Genomic DNA, 23,001 nt, shown 5'->3' on the forward strand with positions numbered 1-23,001 from the left:
TATATATATAACTTTTGTCACAAGACCGTAGTGTAGACCAGTCAGAATAAGTAGATCCCCGTTTGATTCACTGCGAGTCCACTGTTGGTAGAAACAATAGTGTGCGAAGTTTGATAACGGAACAACATGGCTTCATCAGACAACGTCTCTGGATGTATATCAGGTTCCAAATGCGTCCGACCAATCGTGTAACAAAAGTAACAATTCCGGCCTTCAAGCTGGTGTGCTCATAAACGACGTAACAAAAGCAGTTTTAAGCTAAAAATGATTTCATTTATTAGCTCCGCCGCGTGTGAAACAATAAAAGAAGATAGCAGACTCCGAGATCCTTGATTCACTTGATGCATTTCGGTAGATCGGCTTGGTCGTTCGGACGTTGTTGTGGTCACCATGTTCTGTGGACAACATGTGAAGATATTTTGTTGGTGGGAAGAAAGCAACCTTCGCAAGATCTTTCTAGACAAAGTCAAATTCCAAATCATCACCCCGTCTCATCACTCACCAAGTCTAATTTGATATAGGCAAACAGTACTAACCGAGAGCCAAAAGCCCCAAAATATGAGTACTGGTGACAGAAGTAGAGACTAATAAGTATGAGTTATACGAACTGAGTTTACATTCGTCGCCTCTACTTCAAGAATCTGCCTTCCGTCTGTTCGGTTATTCTAGTGAGAATATATTATTTTCCGCCCAGGATACGATGGCGTTTTCGGTCGGTTTTGATCTGTGTTTAATTTTACAGTTTTTCTACATGATTTCGTGGGGGTTTTGTCGCGATTTGTAGTTACGTAAGGTAGCGATTCGACTCGTTTGTGGGAGAGTCTCATGGGAATGCATTGGAGCGTCATTCAGCACAGAAACAAGCGTGCCTATAAGTTATCTACAGGTTCAAACATGATTTAACCCGAATGTCGCGCAAAAAAGCCTAAAATATGAAGTGCAAAATTACTTAAACTACAGAGATTCCAAATTTCTCTTAGACCGTTTTCCATATTTAATCAACCGCTATAATGAATATTTGCTAGGGTGTCCTATCTCATTTTGGGGCGTGCTTGTGTCTCAGTGTGTGGTCTCACCTCAGCAAGCTGAGCTTTACATGTTCCTTCCTTTGACCCCCCTTTTCAACCTCCCCCCACGTCTTCCACTGCCCCAGTCACCTCTTTCCATCCTATAGATAACAATAGCACTCGAACAAATAGCCCTTCGTAAATGATTGGACAAATACCGTTTATCGTACGCTGGTAGACATTGGAACAGAGTATTCGAGTTGTCTGAGGGCGAGGCTGCAAGTGTACCGATTGGTGCGAAGTGCAGCCTACAACTGATTGGTTGGTGCTCGAACAGGTCCTTCATATAAGCACCACAGGGTGGCGTGCCATGCGGGCTTTTTGAGAAACAAATGCCGCAATTCGTTACGCAGAACAACATAGCTGGATATCTCTCGGCCAAACACTATTGAGAGCAAAATGCAGTCAATATTTTTGTGCCTGATAATTGTGACCTTATGCATGCCGAAGTGTCTTGGCATCTCGAGTGTGCAAATGCCGCAAGACGTAATGCTGAATGATGCCCCTTCCGCACCCGGATACAGCTTACTTCGCAATGATATAACAAGGCAAAATCTCCGTGTAGTACGGGGCCTTTCATCTCCGTTATTGCATGTCCACCTTCCTATTCAAATGAGGGCTCAGAAGGGCCAGGTTTGTCGTGTTGAGGTAGAAGAGTGTCAACCTTTGTTATCAATGGTGGGGCATTTGGAACCAAAAGTGAGTTACCCTGCCCCCTTTTATGATTATACAGTGGGCTACTTTAAGATGTTTAATACCTTATAAGTAATGGATGTCTTGAGGGAAATATTCAGACAATAGTTTCTTGAAGTCCTACAAACTTTCCGCACTCAAATTGACTCACATAGTCTATGAATGCGGCTTTCAGTCTGTACACTGAATGCCAACCTCATCATCGGTCTTTGGTGGCTTACGAACGAGTTCATCTCCACACTAGTGTGCGGAAATCAGATGTCCGAACATTCCAGGATATCAGCAAAGAGCTCGCCGATAAGTCAGGACGGACCGATGTATTGTCAGGTTGAAATATCATCAACCGGACTTTCTGTACAATGAGTGGGAGAAACAATCTTCAAGCACCACTTCCCGCATGTATTAAGAAAAATGCAGACAGTGAATACAATAACGATCTCAGCCGTCAAAAATGCTCTTCGACAGGAATTCGGATACCGCAAATTTCCGCCCGTTTTCCGTTATGCCAGTAGTTAGCTCGGTGCCCCGGACTGTCCACACTATGGTCTTCACCAATATTGAATATCGCGTCTTTCTGTCATACGGTGCAAGTGATTCCTAATCTGTGTTTCTAGCTGTTTGTTTTCCTAGATTTGTGCTACATATATGGTCTGGTTATCAATGAGATCTTCCTCATCTTTGAGTGTTTTAAAAACGGAATCATATAGAGCTTGGTGGACGCATATGATGTGAAAAACCATTTTCAGAGATCATCCCTAGTTTAAATTGATCGTTAGCATGTACGTAATCGTCAGGAACTTTTGGTTCAGAATGTGAAACAAAAATTTGGCAACCCATAGTTCTACCGAAGTCTTACCTAAAATTACTGGCCAGAAAATTTTCTTCACTCTTGATTTATCGTCATTCGATCTGGGTCACGCAGAGTTCGTTGATTAGTCAACACCCTTACAGACATCAGTTTCTAATCGGTCTTTTGTTGCAAAGCAAGAAATTGCGTACCAGTCTTCAGCTGATTAAAGACAACTTCCAGTTTATATCTTTGTAATGTACTACTCATAAGGTTGCTGAAAATCCGTCGATAGCCCACGACCGGTATCGCCCTTTTTGGGGCTCATCATGTAGACGCAGTCCCCAAGTTTCCGTCAACCTTATGTTCTACTTGAAACCAAATTACACATTACAAATATATACGTGTATCACGATATCTCGAATATCGTAGCGACCGAAACATGAGGCGGCCTGGTGCAGCACATTCAGTGGTCGCTCGAAAAAACCAAATTAGTTTGCAAATGAGTGTATATTCGCTAACTTCCAGTTTGCTTGTAATCAAAAGTCTGCATATTTGGTAGTGTTAACCAATAATAAGGACGGCAAAATCATGATCGAATACCTGAGCGTTCGGAGTGCAACTTATGACCAGAAAAAGATCTGACCTCAATAGCGTTTTGGGACTTTAGGAGCAATCGCTATGATGTTCTTGGAATTCTGTGCGCAGCGATTCATAATAAGTGATAAAAACGGACAAAGTTCGAGTGTTCCATACATCGTAAATTGTATTTCCCGAACAATCCTTTTCTTATAACTGGTTTTGCCTCCTTCGGAGATTGTGATTATGACTAGGAATTTCGTAAACTTTTAAGTATATGTTAGACAACTGACAAGAAACAAGACAGTTTATAAACAGTTTATAAGTAGTTTATAAATCATCACAATCTGAGTCGGTCTGCTGCCTCACATGAACATTTTGCGAGCGAACAAGCTAAAGTTAGAAGTGGACCTTGAATGCACACGTTGTTTCCAGGGCTAGAATGTAGCTTACACTTGCTGGGTATAAATGAAAATAATTTTGCCTTTAAAGATGCTAAACGAAGGCCGGCTATTCTCCCATAATTTTATTTCACATTGTTGAAGCTAAATTCAGATCGACATCAGAAGTACAATTGATGAGCAGAATCTCTACAAGGTTGGTTGTGTCTTGCCCAAAACTGGAACGGAGTTATGGTTAGGTTGATTGAAAACACTTGGCAAAGTTCCTGTCACTACATCCGCAACTGACAGCCTGTTTAAATCAGGTGCCACGAACTGCGGTTCACCTACCATCGGGTTAGTTTACTTAGGTCTTTAAATCAACTTTGTTAGGATGCCAAGTAACGCCATTTAGAATGCTTCAAAACAACCTTGAGCAAATTGCGAGGGTCAGAAACTGGTCGACAGTGCACGTGTTTTTTTCGTTTGTGCGTGTGTGTGTGCGCGTGTGTCCACCAGCATCTTAAATCAACTACTGCCACTACTTCGAATCATTCGGTTGTCATTACCCAGGTGTCCATCTTGGTCGTACTTGCACCGCTGTTTTGTGATGTGTTGTGTTTTGGGGCTGACCAAACAGGGTCACACATTAGTGTGTTGGTCTAGTGCTGTTGCTGGTCGCTTGGTTGGCTTGTTATCTGATCGTGAATGAACAGATGTGCGGCAATGCACTCGTTTGTGTGGATTCTCGTTTGCATCACTGCCGATGGAAACACGAACGAGCGCAAGCTGTCCGACAGAAGTTTGCGGATTGTTGTTTCTGACAAGTGTGATTTGAAAATTTGGTTAAAACGTCTGAGAAACCGGTTCACCAGGCTCTATGCGCCATATATGACTGCTAGCAAAACGGACAGTATAGTTAACCGGAAATATTTTACCATTTTACTGAACTGGATTAAAACGCATTCGATAACATAGCTGTTACTCTGTGCGGTCTAAACTAATCAGTTGATTTTGGTGTTGTAGGTATCTAAATTGCGCAGCATGTTTGTACAAACTTAAAGTGTTTTGAACAGTTGTTACCTAATTGTAGCCAGTGTGGTGGTTAACCGAAAAGTTTCATTACTAGGACGTATTCTACTTTTAAAGATGTGAACCTTGAATGAGAGGCCCCTGTGGTTCGTCGTCCTATTCGGTGTAACAGCCGAGATAAGATAAGTACTGAGATGCTACTACCGGTCTCCTAACTACGCAACGGAAGAATTCCGCTTGCAGCTGATCTTTCTTGTGTTAAAGGAAAGGTCATGTAACCTGTAGATTTGTGCTTTCTCTCTAGCTTAAGGTCACAAAAGTGCTTCTCCTGTGGGAAGAGCTTCTGGGTTAAGTTGATGAAGAAATGCGAAATGAGTTCTAGTCAGTGTTCTGGGTATGCTCCCAGAAAGCACTTGACCATTCATAGCTAGACCGCAGAGTTTCTACTACTGTAGAGACTACTAATATGTCCATCTTTACTTCCCCGGGAATTATGCGTCCTATTTAACGAACCATATTAGGTGACTCAGTACAGTTAACTCTAGTCTCCCCGTTCCAGAGTTTGAGTTCACGCGCTCCTCATGCCATATCGAACCGTTGGTAAATTATTTAATAAGAAAATTCACCACAAAGAATTTTATCCGTATCCTAACAACCTTGTGGTCTGTTTGCTTCGCCATTCCTGAATTACACGGAGTACGTCAAAAGCCGTATCGTGCCATTTCAAATCCTAAGCTGATTGAATATTTCTAATGAGCTTTGCCACGGTTTACATTTGGCAGGTTGACTTAAATGAAAGCGATATAGAAAACACTGCTCATGCTTTCTGTGAATATACGCAATTTTACTTGTTTCTTGCGAAAAATATCACCCGTACCCTAATTAAAGCGTCTAATGAAAGGCGATTCCGACTAAAACCAGGAACTCCTAGCCTGCGACTGTGAATCAATCTTTGAACAAAAAGCAGAGCGTCATTTCTGGGTTCCAGAAACCGTCTGCTAACTTCCTTCTCTCCGTACTGTCATGTGCTGTTAGACTCCCAGTTTGCGTGACTTTCAAAGGATATAATTGATAAAAACTTATTGGACTGGTTTTGATATTATTTTTTTATTTCGAACCTGTGCGTTTAACATTGGAAACCCCCAAAAAAATCACAGGCTTTATGAAATACTCTTCCGATGAACTTCGCATACAGCAGTTGTAAATTTAACCCACCTTCTGACAGAGTTGCACCTAGTGTGGAGATCTAGAAGAAGGGTCAGGTTGACATCCATAAACCACAGCCGACAACTGCAGTGAAATCCAGTTACACAAAAAATAAACAAAGACCTAGTCTCAACTGGTGTGCTGACTCGGCCACAAACATAACCCAAAATTTAAAATAGCACAAATTACTGCTACTGCGATTGTTTGAGTTTGACATCGTTATCTCAACCATGAATGCGAAAATACTGATGTAAGATGCATCAAGCTGTGTCGTCTAACTGTTTTGTGGCTCCCGTTTTGTTTTACCTTCTCGTAGAGGATGAGAGCTATTAATTGGTACCTTCAGTTGGGTTTCGATGGGCAACTTTTGAGACCATAGCGTACACGTCTACGTTTAGAGCGATGTAGTTGTATATATGTCAAGCAGACTTGGTCACTTAGGATTCAAGTTATCGCTTTAATGTGGATCGTACCTTTTCTGGATGCAACTGGAAGACGAAAATAGTTCCGACAATGAATAGGGGTTACTCCTTCAATGCTGTGGAATCTAAGATACACTGCAGCAAATGACGAATTTAGCTTTGATTAGTTAAGCGCCCATCACGGGTTTGAATAAAATGGTATCGCCAATTATTACCCTGACTGTTTGACGAAAGGCTCAAAGACGGTTCATCACCGTTCGGGCAGTCATCAACACCGCTCTTTCGGATGGGTTCGAAAACCCATGGCCAAGTCGGGTCAACAGACTTACAAATATCGCATCCACTAAACCAACCAACATTCCACAAGATTGCCATTAAGGGGTCGCCATGGTTTCAATTCAACGCAAATAAAGTTATAAATTCAAAACCATTTGCCGCTTTACAGAATTGGTGGCAATCACTTAAGTACGCTTAACGTTGATCACAGATGTAAATGTCAGTGGAATTGGAGAAGGAAACTTAGATTAAGGATCAATCAGTACTGAGGTTAAGGAGTTAAAAAGCGTGAATACTGACGACGCTGTAGTGTTTAACAAAGCTAGGTAGAGATTCCATCTCATAGGGCAATGTGTCACAGAGGAAGTTGTTCAGTCGACCGTAGCAAAAACACAAGCGGCTAGCAGCTCGCAGTCATATTCGAAAGTTTTGGTTGTGAAAAACACAAGATTGTCGTTGTCTTGAGTTGAGGGTAAGCAGGCAAGGATTCGCAAAATATCTGCCAATGTTAAAGATGCGATAAGCTTCCAGCCCGGCCAGATTCCGGTAGTCCAACCCACAATCTTCAGTTGGTAAGTGAAAGATTACTCTACGGCAAGCTAGTGGTCGTGGGTTCCAGTCTCGTCCAAGGACCCTGTCATTTCGTTTGTATCATGTGTGCCTGAGTTCACATTCGAAGTGAAAGTAAGGTGTGCAGGGTTTACTGGAAATTCGAATCCGGCTGAAACTTCCGATACGCAGAACCGGACGGATTAAACCCAGCAGCATACATATAGGTCACAATATGACGAATGTATGTTGTTCTCTGAAGCAAGAAAAAATTAGGGCGTAATTGAGTTTACTTTTCCATTCTATATAAATGCGAGGTATGTATTCTACCGAAAGTCGCAAAGTTCTGCCAGACAGTAGTGAAACTGGACAAGGGAAGTGCCCAACATTTTAATTGTTGACTCTCGTCTTTGTCGCGAAAAACTTCACACCCTCAGAGGAATCATCCTATGAGAGGTAGGCAATGAGGAGACACCATATTGAAATGCAACTCTTACATAATGAACTGCACCAATATGTGCGTGCAGAAATAATACCGCTGATTACTGCTCACTATGTTTGATGAAACACTTTAGGACGGGCGAAGGCCAGCTATGTGCGACATACAGACTTCCGTAATAAGAGGGTAGTGCCCCATATGTTCATATTTATTGGCATCCGTTGTCTCGTTTGAACACGCCAGGTATTTGACATTTTAAGGCTGATTTGAACTTCTGAACTTAGACATTGGCTATCCGTAAGTAGAGTGACTTATTTTGGACAGCCTGTCCGATTCATTCTTCTTAGATGTGTATACCTTATTCGCTCTTTGAACTAATAAAATCGGGAGATTAACGCTGGTAGCTGGAAGGATCATTTGTAAAGAAGTTTCTCCACTTTGGCCAACTTTTATCAGTTTCTTCCGAAAAAAATCTTGTCAGGCTTCAGTTGTTTACCTTTGTAGTCTCAGTTACTGCCCTCTGTGCTGCTCACAGCACTTCTTTTTTCGAATAAAACCCAGACAGAAAATGTTGACTTGCAGTCACATTATATCAAGTGCGGATGTGCCACCTTGCAAAAATTGAATTCTTGTCATATATTGCACGCAGTAGTTAGACAGTGCTTCGAGAAGGGACGATTTCTTCGCGGAAAACGTTTTTATTTTCAAGCGTTTTTTGATTGTGCCTCACTCGCGTTTTCACCCCCTCTTAAGAACAGTAAATAGTCTTTGGTTCTTGATCTGTTTTCCTTGCACCGTTCGACAGCAAAAGTTGTAATGGTAAAACACTTTCCTACTGACCCAGATTTAAGAGTTGGTGCCTGCACTACATACAGAAAACTATCCGACTACTTCATCTCGGAATACCAGTATCCCCCTCTACTTTTGACTTGATGGATCAGTTTTCAAAACCCACGCGTTTGCTGGACACATGTCACACCTATACCTTAAGGATCATGAATGTTGTAGTTGGAAGAAAGCAAAACAATGCACAACAAAACAACAATAATCGGGTGCTGAACAGATTGGTTTCTCGGGAAAAGTACGAAAGTTTATCCTTAGTCATGGAACATGCCTTCGGAAAAACTAACCTCCCGTGCTTTAAGGTTGGGTAACAGAAAAGATTAATAGTCTTGCTGACCCGGTGATAACCGTTGGCACCCGATAAACGTGTTAATCATGCTGACACACGGATACGCGTGTGCGCAGAAGGGCATTCAATGTCTGGAACATTCGCTTCAGGCGAACTGATTTGTCCCACCACCCTGACGAAAGTTATTGAATCACTCGATTGGTTTCTTCCTGGTCAGGTGAATTTAAAACAAGTGGCGGTTAATATTAGTCGCCATCGTAGAGAATCTATCTCTCTCCTTGAAAGGATTTATTTGTCTTCGTGTGAGTAGTTTTGTTTGTGAATGCGGAGAATGAGAAAATCGCCAAGGCAATTCAGAATCGTCGTCATGATGTAGAACCTTATGTTGAGAGAGTGGTAAGATAAACAGAGAAATAAGGCTAATAAAAACTGCGATCACGCGGAACTCATGTGAAAACAAGCCAAGGCAGGCTCAGCAAACGGGACATGATTGCGCATGATAAGTAGGTCAGCTGCGCACATTCACACACAAACATACATGCCAATACCCAAGAGTTGGACGGGATGGCCTCTGCGCCAAGGTGAGTGGCGGGTGGGGATAAGCAAAACAACTGGAGATCAAAAGTAGGGTCCCACTAGCCGCACAATGCTCTTAGTTGCAATGTCTTTCGGAGGGAATAATACTTTTTGCGCCAAAATGTTGCTTTTTGTTGCATTTTGTTGTGCTCGAACGAAAAACCAACCTAATCTACGTTCGTATTTTTGCGGCTCACCAAATTTCATTGTCCACTGAAGCAATCATACATCTGGCGGAAAAAGTCTGGTGGAATACTTTCCCAGCATCGCTGGGACCCCACGATGCCTAGGTGGGGCTCAAAGGTTTGGACTGGTACTCTGAACGCAATAGTGTGTCTGCTTTGGTCCATCAGACACGTCGTAGATTTCAAAAATTCAGTTCCATTGTGCGAACGCTGAGCGCCTCAAAAGTACACAGGCGGAGTAAGCAAATGAATGGGGGAATTATCATAAGGTCATTGTAAATTTAACACTTAGCCTGTGAAAAAACTTTTGCCTTTTATCAAGGAATCCAATTCATTTCATCTTGCTTTACTGAATTATCATAGATCATTTTTAAGAGAATTCTTATTGTCCTAACATTCACTAAATAGCGTTTGTTTCCGTAGAAAATATCAAGAAAGCAGTTTATGATGAAACCCAAGAAAGCATACCGGGACTTTTTCCAAATTTAAAGTTAGCATTGTTTCTATGTGGTTTCCGTCAGATAAATGAGGCAACTCAAACGATATTTGATCCGGGAGTGATGTCATGCAAATATACTACAGTGATTTATTTCCTCGGTATAAACTATGTTACTTTTATTAAGCTAAGTCGGACAGAATGCAGTAGCATCTTTACGGAGGCGTTTAATAAAGAACCTTGATAAAAATGAGTACTACGTGAATGAGAACCGGAAGTTTTTTAAATTTTTTTCGTGCAAAATTCAGTTGGATAATTTGAATACCCGATGAACAAATGGCAAACGGGTGGTACCTGTTGAGAAACCAGTAGAACTCCGGACTCAAAGTATTTTCGTAACTAGTGATGTGCAACAAGTTTGGCAAGGGATCACATTCAAATATACCCGGCTTTGTAGAATAATGAATGAAATGCAATCGATACTTGTTTTCAACCTGTATTTCAAGATAATTGACTTGTTTTCGGTCGTCCGCTTGTTCGCTGAGCTGGGCAATTCGATTGCAAACGTTTCATCACCAATCGAGGTGACTTGTTTTTCAAAATGCAATGCGTCACAGTCACACTATTACCAGAACTGTTACAAACTAACAGCCGGCAGCAGGCAAATTTATAGAACTCAAGCATTCATAGAGGGAATATGGTTCTGTATTTCACGTAATATTACTGGGCCGCGTAGAACACAGGTGCGCTCAACCAAGGCACAGAACTTTCGAAATCCTCAGAAACATTAATAATCAATAAACAGGGTGGGTAGACTGAAGTGTTTCACACAGTCCCTGGCTTTTTGACATCTCCTCAGAATGTATCGAAACCTCGCGGCGTAGAGTTTCAGGAGGACGTTCGTTCCGACAGATGTTGAGTGCAATCATAGCATTTACTGAAACCTGAAAATCATGAAAGCTAGAAATTAGAGGGCGAAAAGTTACTCATGTACTTCCATATTTTGTGTTGGCAAAATCCCCATAGACCAAACGGCTTTCACTATGACCTTCACTGTCGCAATGTTACACAAGCACTGTATGCTAGCATGTACACTTTTAAATGCCACAGTTTGTTCTAGAAAATAGGAAAATCTGATCGCATCACTTCATCATCAGACGTGTCTTGAACCGCACGGAAAGTACCTTGTTACTGATTTACCAAACACAGAGTCTCAGACGATAGATTGGACACGGACACCCAGCACTGATCGAGTCGGCTAGTCATAAAGAATCTCACGGTTTGATTCCATGACTGCATTAAACGGGAGCAACCTGGTTACTCATTCACTTGGCCTGACGAAGCTTGTGTCAAGAGCGAAACGCTATCCAGCCATAAGTCCACCGGTAGTTTAGCGAACCTATCTAAAACGATGACTACACACTCGGTTCAGAACATTTTCCAATTGACTGAAAATACTTATCAAGCAGTTATGCTAAGTAGCACCTCTCAGTACAGGGCTAGGTTATTAACAAAAACGAGTGGTGGCCGACAGCGAATATATTCAGTCCTACAATGATAAAAAAAGTTATAACATTGTTTTGATGTTAGTATCACAAGTTTAAAAGGCGGACAATATACAGGAAGACTGGAGGTCAAATGCGAAACGTTGTCCATTGATAAATCCACTGATTTCGTTTACCAAACCTCAGTGAAACAATGTTTGATAGGTACTTTCAAACCCTTTCAAAACCAGAAAAACTGTGCTAGTTTGAAGTGTTTATGGAGTCTGGCTCCTTTCGAAAATGTTACGGCGAAATTTTACGAGTTTTGCTTATAAGTCGCCTAAAATTGTGGAACTGCATGGAATAGAGTAGGCAAACTAACACTGAAAGATTATTTTGGCTTTTTGCATTTTACATCACCATCAGGTTCAGACTGTAGGCTATTTTGTAACCCTGACTACGGGATTCATTTACCGCATCTCTGTGGCAATCAATTATTGTTTGTGCGTCACATTTTGAGGTTCTGATTTTGGTAACTGCAGAAGGTCGTTGCTTGGGCAACTGCAGGTTTGCATTCAAGCAAAAGATCAGATACACGAAGATTGTTCAGGAACTGTTCTAGCCGCTGATATATAGCGCGTTTTTCACGGGCCTAAAGTCACAAAAAACTCAAATACCAAACCATACGTTCAAGTCAGGTCTTTTTGGTACGGTGACCAGATAACTGACAGTTGCTGAGGTTCGCGCCGAGGTTCGTGCTGTCTTGTTTTGATAGCGTTCGGCAAGACTGATCGCATAGCCAGTCTTACGCGACAGATCTCAGGTAGTCAGTCCAGCTCAATCAAAGACATGACGACAGCAGTCTGCGAGGCACCTTGAAACAGCGATGCGAGAACTTTGCCGTGGCCGCCACCTGTATGGGTTGGGTTAACAAAGGCAGTGTGTTGACGACTTAGCGACAATGCACAGGCCCTTTGAATGCGCAAGCCCTTGTCACTGAGTCGAAAACGTCACAGGTACAACGCGTCTCGTGAAAACGACCAGTTAAGCCATCACAGTTTCACCAAAAAACTCGGGTATTCACAAGCCAGGTTTCCAGCCCTCAAAATGAAACAACTGCTATGTGACCTCTGAATAGGTCTTTGTTGTATGGTGAGGCGCTCAGTATGCGCACAATGGAGTTGAATTTTTGGAAGCTGTGGCGTGTCATTGATGGACTAAAACAGACGAACAATTGAGTTCAGCGTACAAGTCAAAACGCTTGGCCCTATCTAGAAATCCCGGGGTCTCATCAATGCTAGGAAAGTATTCCACCAGACTTTTTCCGCCAGAGGTATGACTGCTTCAGTGGACAATGAAATTTGGTGAGCTGCGAAAACATGAATGTAGATTAGGATGCTTTCTGGTTCGGGCACATTCACACATTCGCGCAAAAAGTTTTATTCCACTCGCAAGTGTTTCGCAGTTTAGAGCATTGTGCGGCCAATGGGCCCCGTATGATGGTGAATAAACTTGTTACTTGCGCCGTACTATTTTCAGGTTATTGGCTTAGATGTGTTGAGGTCGAGTTTGACCACATCCGGTAGCACTTTCTCCAAGACTCAGAGACAGCAGCGTGTTACGAACCACTGAAGGTGAAAAGAGCACTGTTTTTTTGCAGCAGTTGTGGGCTTTTGAATACATTAGTGTTTGAGTGCAACGGGCCGAAAGCCCGAACAGAGTCATCTTCTGATAATGGGAAAAATGACAAATGGAGCCTCGAGTTTAACACCAGACCAACTCAAGGTGAAAGAGGCACTTTAGTGAATGGAAGGATTCATATCGTCCGGTTTTTGCATGCCTGCCTTATGTTCTCTAAGGACAAGGTTACCCACAGAACTGATAGAAATACTGGTCTTCTAAGCTCATTTTGCAAGCTAAATTAGTCTACTTGTGTGATCAACCAGAGAGCACTTGCTTCACTGTATTGTCATAGCCTCTCTTTCATTATGGATTTGTTACTTGCTCTTCAAATTAATGTGGATTATACATAGATCATTTGATATTATTTTCCTACAACTAGCTTATCAAGGGGTGTAACCCCTAAAAAGGAACATATTTTTGAGAGCCTTTGTCGAAGAACTTCATTTTCTACGTTTTAGACCATTGTTTCTGAGTTTTCTGCGGGTCAAGACAGTTGTAATGTGTATGTCCTTTTGATCCTTTTTGGGTTGATTCCGCCTTATTTTCCAGTGAAACAAGAACCCGGTTCTCGGTGAAATATATTGAATAGCTACAATTTCCATTCCTAAACACCGAGTGCGCTATACTGCGAAGTAACCACGTGTTCAGGTATGCGTGAATAAATGTTAAACTAACAAGTTAGTAGTACCCAGAAAGTAGCAAATTTAATCTGTTAAGTCCACCAAAATCACTCCCTTATGTTGCGATGCAATCCGACTACCTCACCCCCAAAACTATCTGCGATATCTGTTCTCGCATTAGGAAAACCGGATAGTATCATAATGCAATAATAGCTGACCTCTCTAAAAGTTTACTCATGAATTTCACACAGACAGTTTATTGGACGTATTGCAGATGTTGGATGGCGTCTGCATCAGTTGCTTGTACAAGTCCGCTTAAGGTAACCCGGTTTTTAACTTCATTCCGCCGTCAGGCAATGGGCAATCCGACCAATGATATCCCCGCTGTATACGCCTACGTTACACCACCCAGCTAATCTCCAGCACACATTATCCAACTGCCTATCTTCACAATCTTGTCCAGTTTGGTCCGGTTCAGGTTCGGCGGGGTTTTTCAATGTCCTAATCCTAACAAAAACGTATGACAGCGATGCTGTAGATCGGTGCGCTAAGAGGATAGTATGAGAAGCATAGCTACCGGCTTTTTTCCAAATTCGAATTCATGCCACCTTGCACTGACAAAGGCTGTCTTTTGAAAATAGCATCCTGTAGATAGAACCAATAAAAGCTTTTCGATTATTCATAATATAATTCTCCATGAGTGAGAGGGAGAATGAACAGGAATGGTGAGATTATCCAACTTTGTCATCGAAATACAAATACACTTACTTAGGGAGAGCTCTGGAGCTGCAGAAACAAGCAAAATGCTTAGTATGCTTGAATTAACCTGTTATACCGTGAAATAGGCATATTAGCACACGCTGCTGACAATTTCTGTGCCCTAGTTTGTTGGAACACGAAGGTTTACCAGACAGATTTGTAGTCCTTATCTGAAAGCGGTCTTCCCCAAAGTTTCCTTCTATTCCAATAGAAAGTAACTGGTCTAACGGCGTGGTATTTATACCGGGAATACTATGGAAAAGATGACAAAATATCCAAACGTATTTATGGTGACAATGTTAAACCTGCCTTTTTTTCTACAGAAATTCGACTGTTCGTTTGCTGATGGGGATGTCGTTTACTACCACGGAGGGAATCCGCTAACCAATCACGATCACGTGCAGGTGACTATATTCTTCTTTCGTGACAACAACTCGGTGGTCCAAACGGTGGATATAATGGTTGACGTGGTCGATGAAAGCACCTACACTGGTGCGATCTCCTGGATTACTTCAGGGGACAGAAGTGGAGTACCCAACGGTAATGACCCAAAGTTCATGGAAAACTTTTCGGAGAGGATTCAAGTGTTGGACCAACTCAACGTGTCCAGCCTGAAAGCAACCAGCAACAGCATTGGTCCGGATGTGCTCAGAATTTTGTAGGTTACCATGTATTTCTATCTATTAAAGTTCACACACACACTTCCTAAATGAAAATACTCACAAGATAGCTGAAAACTTTCCGAAGAGTAGCTGTTGAATCTTCCGGGAAAACCAAATTGCGCCAGGGCAGCGGAAACTACTCACGAGAAAATAATGCGAACGGAAAAAGCGGATAACAACTAAGTGAATCCAACATTCGATTCAGAGTCGAAGGTTTAGGTGAATATCAGATGAACTCATCCATCGTGAAACATCTACCGTGTCCACCTGTTTTTTTAGAACGGATTTCACTTCCGACACACTGGCTCAAAACTCCCTTAAGAACGACAGATGGTCCACTACTCGACGCACGCCTCAAGTATAAATCACCGGCCAGCGATTTATTAGTGATCATATGTTCCTTTGCTTAACAATTCGATCTCCAACCGAGAAGATTCCTTAGTCAAAGCTAAGCAGCTTGAGAAATGGACTGAGCAGACACGTGACCAGTAGGATTGCCGCTTGCTTAATCGATAAAGCTCATCAAATCTACCTAGGAGAATCCTTCAGAATGATTTATCAGGTGCTACCACATTGTATTGATGCGTGGGCTAAGTATCTGAAACAGCAGAGACGGTTACCGTTCGGCTACCTTATCCCATTATCCGTCACCACAAAGGGAACATGAAGGTCTTAAAGCAGCCTTGTCTCATCATTCAGAGTCACTAGTCTGTGAACGGATTAAAGAGTGCGCTTGCTTCAAATCAGTTGTAGAACGTTTTGTACGTGTAAAGCTGTCAGAACAAACGCTGTTGCAATAACATTTTATCATAACTTTATGTTCTTTTTCTGAGAAGGGAGTCTTTACACAGCTCAGATTTCCAAAAGGCTTGGACCTGATGGACTCCTCCAGTTAATTTGAAATTCCCTGGTACTCAGAATACGAATTTTCTTAGGAGCCGAAAACGGATGCAGTTGGTTTTGCCTGTTCAGGCTTGTTTGTTTGTTTTCGGAACCGAAGGGTAGGGCTAATTACACGACCTACTATTCATAATGATTCCCTATGCCAAGGTGAAGCTGTCAGATCATTAGGAGCTTAAGATACCTGTGAAGATATGGTGAAAACCAAAGGCTTGGACCCGGACTGATAGCCCAGAACCGGTTTCCTAATCAGCTCTACGGTCTGTCGAAGTGAAACCCCAGGCGAGTTTAGATACTACATTTAGTTATTACTGTTTCCCTCGGGGAGTTCCTGCGCATACTGAGATTCTTCATACTATCATAAACGAGGGTTTCAGTTGAGTCTTCCATGAAAACCAAATTGAAATGCAAATGAGTGTATTCATTGATATCATCGCATTACTAAAGGATATTAGCATTCGCGTGATTCTAGTAGAGTTCTCCTCTTCCTCCTGTTTACAGCTACGACCGCGAAAAGGAGGTCTGCCGTCTATCATTCACTAGTCCAGACTACGGGATGGAAAACGAAGAAACAATCTATTCGAACGCAGGCTTACATGCTCCAAAGCTTGGTCAGCCATTGGCAGCGGGTAGCGCAGTCGGCGGAGTACACAGGTGGCCTCTGTTTGGTCAGATTGTTGCTTTCAACCGAAGCACCATATATGCATTTCATCACGATTGCCAAGAGGCACTGATTCAGGGATACCGGTAAGTGGCGTAGAACGTAACCAAGGCAAATTCTGAGGTTATTGAGAGAGGCTTGCTTGCTCTACTCTCCGTATGTCGATGTACCCTGACAACAAACCTAACGAAGAACACCCTCGCCAGGGCGGACATGATTTAATTCATGAGAACTGAATTGGGCTCTTTAATGAATCTGAAATTAGTTGGAAACAGAAGTTGAAGTGCAGTAAATCATTTCTACCAGGATAGCGTCTAGTTCTATCAGATGGATATAGCCGCGCCACATTACATCGTGTCATGTTCTGAGTCGATTTCTTTAGTTCCAGCGTCCATTTTCTGCCCTATTGATGCAGATGACACCCCGGTGTGAACCTTGGAGGAACCATTTTTTAAAAACTACTATGAATTCTACGACATATAAGTGCACTAGGATGCTGCCGATACACCACAGAAACTATGGGCAGCTCACTACCGGTTTCACCCTTCTCGGGGCTGGTCAGGTAGGTCCAGTCCTCGAATCTCCACAACCTATGGTGCGATTAACAGCTGAAAATTAGCTTCCTGATAAACGGACAATCATTTAAAATTCGTCTAAATCTCTCATTCATAATATCACGCTAATGAGCGCTCTGCACAAAAGCGGTATAACTTTCTGTTAGAACGGTACTGAGGATATCGGACTGTATTATACGCAATGATTTAGGTCTATTTCGGCTGTCTCACGTCAACATGAAGTTAGCTTGCCAATGAAAGTTTACTGCAAATTAGTTACACCCAAATGGGAACTCAGGCTGTTCGGGCTTCTAAGAACGTGATTGTCTGATGAGTCCGAATTAGGACAGAAGCCGTAGTGGGCTGTCCAGAGCTTTCATCAATTTCATTATTATTACTGAAACATTCTCCGATATAGCGTGCGCGACATTTTAGTTTTCCACGGAGGTGCTAAAAATTAATCCAGATAGTTCCTCACTAAAAGGCCTCAACAGAGACTCGCTGGAGTTCAATTAAGAAAGAGTTTGATGGGTTTTCCCTAATTCAGTCAGTACAGTGACGATGTCACCTCCATTGGTGATGAAGCGTTTGTAATCCAACTGCCAAGCTCGGCGAACAGACCAACAACCAACCTTTGTAAAGTATTTGGAGCGCTCTTTTGAAGACTATCTTTACCCTTTCACGAAAGGTCATACGTAGTAATAGTTTGGCTGGCCTTCATTTTTAGGTCACCAGGTGAGAGGTTTCAGTGTTTTGTTTCACGTATTTACTTGGTCGATGGATACACTGTCCGCTTCATTGCAGAACACCTGACCATAAATGTTGAATCTTGTTTCGAATCCAACAAGTTGGGCGCTGATGACCGCGAAATCGATGTGAACTCAACCAACCGATGGCCTAAGCTGAAACTTTTGGCTTTTTTCGGTGGCCCAATTCCAAGATAGTTTGAGTGGGAAGACAGTATTAAAATGTATAGATATAAACCGCCAGTGGTGAAGCACCGGGTTTTATCCTATCTGGATCGCGACTGCAAGGCTGGAACTTTTGTTAGTAGGTGAGAAGTGTGCCAGGTGGAGGGGGATTATGCAGAACGCCCAACTGCTTCTGTTTTTAACTATACAGCTTTAAAGTATCGATAGTTTGGTTACATCGCAGAAGCGACAATGGAATGACTTAAGAACTGAATATTGGCATTTACCTCACAATGAACAGTTTGAGGAGTGAGTCGTCCGATGCTGCATTCTGAACACCGGTAGGAAGAAAACGCGGCAAAGTGGAACTGATCATGGTCACTGCAAAATTTGTCGTCCTTCAAATATACACTACATGTTCCCTTCCATGTTGATACATGTGGTGGTCAACTCAACTGATAACGATCTTGACTCCAGTGGCAGTAAGAAAACGTATTGCACAGATTTCATAAAGGTGGAATGAACCGGGTTTACACGATGTGAATACACGCTGACAATGTTATAAAAGATATCTGGTATCGAGATTTAGTTGACTGAATCTTCTTTACAGATAGTGAGTTGAGGATTTTTTTACGGGATTGCATTCTAGAAGTGAGCTGTATCCCATCAGGCATAAGTTGTAGGTTCACCACAAAAGTAGATTTGAAAATCTGATTAGCCTAGCGAATGGAACTGGAAAGGTTTCTACGTTAAGCGAAATTCTTTCATCAAGCAACCGATCCGCAACAGTGCAATGGACACGAAGTACGGCGTGTTTCAGCTTAACACATCGTGTTTATCTACTCAGAGTCTTGCTTTTTATTCCAAGAGTCTGCCAAAGATTCCGCATGGAGAAGGTCAAACAGAATCTTTGTTCTATGTATTACTATCGATTAAACAGTTGCCCCTTTTGTGTTTTTTAATCTAGATAAAATTGGGGAGAAGAAATACACTCGAATTTCTATCCTATTAATAGTGCACTACTCATAGGGTTGCTGGAAATCCGTCGACAGCCCACGACCGATTTCACCCTATGTGGGGCTCATCAGGTAGGTGCAGTCCCCGGGTTTCCGTCAATCTTATGTTCTACTTGAAACCAAATTGCACGAAATTAGCGAATATACACTCATCTGCAAACTAATTTAGTTCTTTCGAGAGACTCACCCGGAACCCAGCTGAACCTCTCGTTTCTGATGCTTGTCACAATTCTTGGCCTTCTCAGGTTATAAAAGTAGATTGAGGGCGCGTGAGTGAATTTTGACTGCTGCTAACCAATATTCGTGTTGCAATTGGTGGCATCTGTGCAGCAGCATATGAAGGAGTTTTTAGTGGCTTCATACGATCTTCTCAGAACGGATATTCAGAGATGTTGCTTGATTTAAATGCTCTGATGGTGACCATTTCTTCCATTTTCTTGATATTTTACTTTTATCAAAGATATATGCATCGTAAAGCGAACAGCCCAGAGACAGATTTCGTCCCCATCGTGGTCACTATTTGGCGTAGACAGGAGGATGGGAGTAAACTGCTTCTCATACGCAAAGGCATATTCCTTCGTGTGTTCATCGCAAATGGTTTGCAGTTGATAATGCCCGTGGTAAGGACCTTTCGTCAGGTAAGTTCGGACACACTTAGTTACAGTCTACTCTATTCAACATAAGGATAATCTGTTTAGAAATAAGATCCTTCCCATGTGGGGATCCGTCACTTAAATAACCAGCCAACATAGAACACCGACCCAAACTGTTCGACCGTAGAACAATGCCGTTTTGTCCTACCGATGTTTGGGTCAGTTACGGCAGTATTCAGCCACCCACAGTTCAATGGACTGGTAGATAACCCGGACCTCCCTAGAATTTTGTGAGATGCATATAACTCGTGATTACTTACAAGTTGAAACAACTGTGAAATGATTTAAGGTTTTCGAGCATGGACTGGCTTTACCTACCGGAAGACTTATCTATCATGTGGACGTGCTAAGATTGCACTGATTCGCCTGGGTTGGGTAGCCTCAACTACTTCCACATAGCATCAAAATACTTTTATTCCTTTGTGCCTTGTGTTCTGATACTTAGACATTTCTGGTGCAGTTTTTTTACAAGGGCAAATAAGTTACACATTATTCTACGATCGATTATAATGCGTTTCACTATATCTTTTTAAAATGTAAATAGTTTGGATACACAATCACGCAGTATCAGATCAAACTTAGAGGAATGAACACAGGTTAGCATTTCAATGGGAAACAAACTTTCGGACGTATTTCAGAAAAGTGAAGGAAAATGTTTCAAAGGGCTGTGATAGAACTGTGAACAAGAAATACCTGATTTGAGCACAAAAGGCCAGTAAAAAAACATTTGGCCCATTGGGAAATGCAGGAAATTCTCAAACCTGGTTCTTGTTCATATGGTATTCAGAAATAGTGTGATCAGCTCAGGCCGAACACTTTGGATGGACTAGCCATATCGTCCACCTATTAAAACGACACGAGAAAGATGGGTTGATGGTCAGATTCAAAATGACAAGCATGATTTTAATTCAGAAAAAATTTTTCATTTGAGGGAAAAGCTGCGGTTGTATTCTGATTCGAACTTGCTCTGTGTAAATGCAACGACAGTTCAAAGTCATTATGTGCTGACAAATGCGAATTTAAGCTGATATAAAAAAGTCTGATTGATCTCATTGCATTTCCCATAAAACCTCTGTTGATTGCAGGTAAATGTGACCCACATCGGTGGTAGTCTTTCGGTGCTTCCCCGCGACAGTATCAGTGTGCCCCACGATGCTGTTCCCGGCATGGAACTTCTGGACGTGAACATGACCAGGATGCAGGGACCATTACAAGCTCAGATTGTCAATCTGCGGGATCCAACAAGACCGGTTACCAGTTTTCGTATGAATGACCTTCGAGGAGGATTGGTCGCACTGCAACTGTTGAATTACGCAGAGGCTCTTGTTAAGGTAGAGTGACGAGTGAAGTACGGCTCACACGGATAAAGACAAAGTTTTTGTGACTCCTGACACAAGTTATTTGGTTAAGATCCTCTTGTGTATGTATTTGGACCAGTTGACTGTCTGTATTGGGTGATGCCCGGAAGGGTAATCGTTTTGAGATAGTTTCATTAATGAGTTTCACTCTACAAAGGTTCTTCAACGTTTCAGTGCGTCCCAATTTAACTTCTTGTTGCCTCCTGTTTAGTAACGACTGGGTGTTCCACCACTATCCTGGACGGAGTCAGAATGCCAGCTAATTCTGCATGACCTTCAACCGTTTAACAGATTTACATATGAGTCTAGGTACAGATGATAGATGCTTTGGGAGGCTACTGGAGCCAGTGGCCATTTAACATTTTGTATTTCTCATCTTGCAGGTGTTCGTCATCACACTTACAGTGGTGGATCCCTTCTTCCAAGTTAGCAAACCTGTGAACCTGAAGATTGCTACTTTCCTCCAACCAGTGGTTCAGATGGACATGGCAGCTGGTCCGTATTTGCAAAGGACCCCTTCGTTCCAGGTATTTAGCCTGCCTCTCTTCACCTACACGGGTGCAGTGAGTCTGGTTCACAAACACAACATTCAAGTAAGTGCACACCGAAATTGGAAAGTGCATTTTTAATCTCAAGTTTTATCTTCGCATCCCACGTGGTCGGCGACATTTAAATTTTTTGCTTGCCCGGACAAAGTGCTTTCGGGCGGTTAAACCAGGTGGGTTTGCCAAAGTCATATAGATGTTTCAGAATCGATAGCTGACGGAGAGCTGTTGTTCATGTTGCATAATGGCATAATAAGGGAGTCCGAGATGGAACATTAACAAGTAAACAGATATGTCCACTTTTACCTGTCTCGCGTCATCATCATCGTCACCGACAGTAAGCTGTGAGTCTTGTGTCAGCTTTCTTGAAATTTTACTTCTCTAGGTTCGAAATGAAGGGCATTTTTACAGCAGTGAGTTCTCAGGGAAGAGATCATTCTAAATAGAGCAATAAATCTGGGATTCCTATTGTTTAGGCAATCCAAGGCCATTTCTAATAGACTCACCAGTTTGGTAATATTTGTTTACCACTGCTCAATTCGGGTCGTTTTGTCGGTGGATAAAATCATTAGTCCACATATTCTCACATCCAAAATTTACTCATTTGGACAAAAAAAAACATTATTTTTCATTCTTCCTCCAACGTTGATGGACTGTGATTATATACATCTAGGGAACATAAAGGAAATATGGTCTATTTTCTTTGACCAACTCGTATAATGGTAACAAATTACTGTACTAACGTGCCAAAAGTGGACAACATATTTAGTCTAGTGGTGCGTGTACTTACGATGAAAACTCGCAGGGTGGCAATGAATCTCTTACGAATGTCACTTTCAAAGGCCTTATACAGGGCTAGGTCATACAAATGTCACTTCAAAGGCCTTATACAGGGCTAGGTCATACATTGCTACTACCCAGGCCGGAAAATATTATACATATTTCTCAGTAGTAGTGTAAACAGCTGTTTATAACATAATCCTATAGTGACCTGCATTATTTAAAATGAAACTCCCGGTCACTATTTCGCTTTGAAATAAGTTACTATCCTGGAAGCTTTGAAAGCATTTTTTATTTCGGTTAACATTTCCACTGTTTGGGGTTGTCTTTAAGCACAACGTCGACTACTTTCAAGTGTGCTTTGAATGAAAATCTCTCTGCCCAGATGAAATAGATCCTTTCAACTTACAGGGCAGTAGGTAATCCCTTGCCCGGTCAAAGATTTCATGGTATAACTAACCTATCTGAACCCATAAAAAATTTGCAGAATGTTGCAATACGGACTCGTAAAGCATTCAAAGGCAGATATCGACGGAATTCTATCGTCCTGATACCGTTGAAACACTCGAAATCACTGAATACGAACATCGTGCACAAGTAGCATGCAAGTTGCAGTCACCAACCCTGGAGACGAAAAATCACCTACTTCCGAAAAA

General features: G+C 42.0%; 2 protein-coding genes across 2 annotated transcripts in view; one reads left to right on the forward strand and one right to left on the reverse strand.

Moving 5' to 3' along the window:
- Nucleotides 1–23,001, reverse strand: part of T265_13339 (hypothetical protein) — a gene marked incomplete at both ends in the record, with an annotated part of 73,001 nt that overhangs the window by 3,884 nt on the left and 46,116 nt on the right. The gene's annotated exons all lie outside the window — the stretch shown is intronic.
- T265_03832 (hypothetical protein) overlaps nucleotides 1,404–23,001 on the forward strand; it is a gene marked incomplete at both ends in the record, with an annotated part of 67,690 nt that continues 46,092 nt past the window's right edge. The window contains 6 exons of the mRNA XM_009168403.1: nucleotides 1,404–1,766; nucleotides 14,629–14,963; nucleotides 16,369–16,614; nucleotides 19,470–19,647; nucleotides 20,748–20,993; nucleotides 21,404–21,613. Coding sequence (XP_009166667.1) covers nucleotides 1,467–1,766; nucleotides 14,629–14,963; nucleotides 16,369–16,614; nucleotides 19,470–19,647; nucleotides 20,748–20,993; nucleotides 21,404–21,613 — 1,515 coding nt within the window. The remainder of the gene's footprint in view (nucleotides 1,767–14,628; nucleotides 14,964–16,368; nucleotides 16,615–19,469; nucleotides 19,648–20,747; nucleotides 20,994–21,403; nucleotides 21,614–23,001) is intronic.

Source organism: Opisthorchis viverrini, assembly GCF_000715545.1.
Source record: "Opisthorchis viverrini unplaced genomic scaffold opera_v5_56, whole genome shotgun sequence".
NCBI classification, from domain to species: Eukaryota; Metazoa; Platyhelminthes; class Trematoda; order Opisthorchiida; family Opisthorchiidae; genus Opisthorchis; species Opisthorchis viverrini.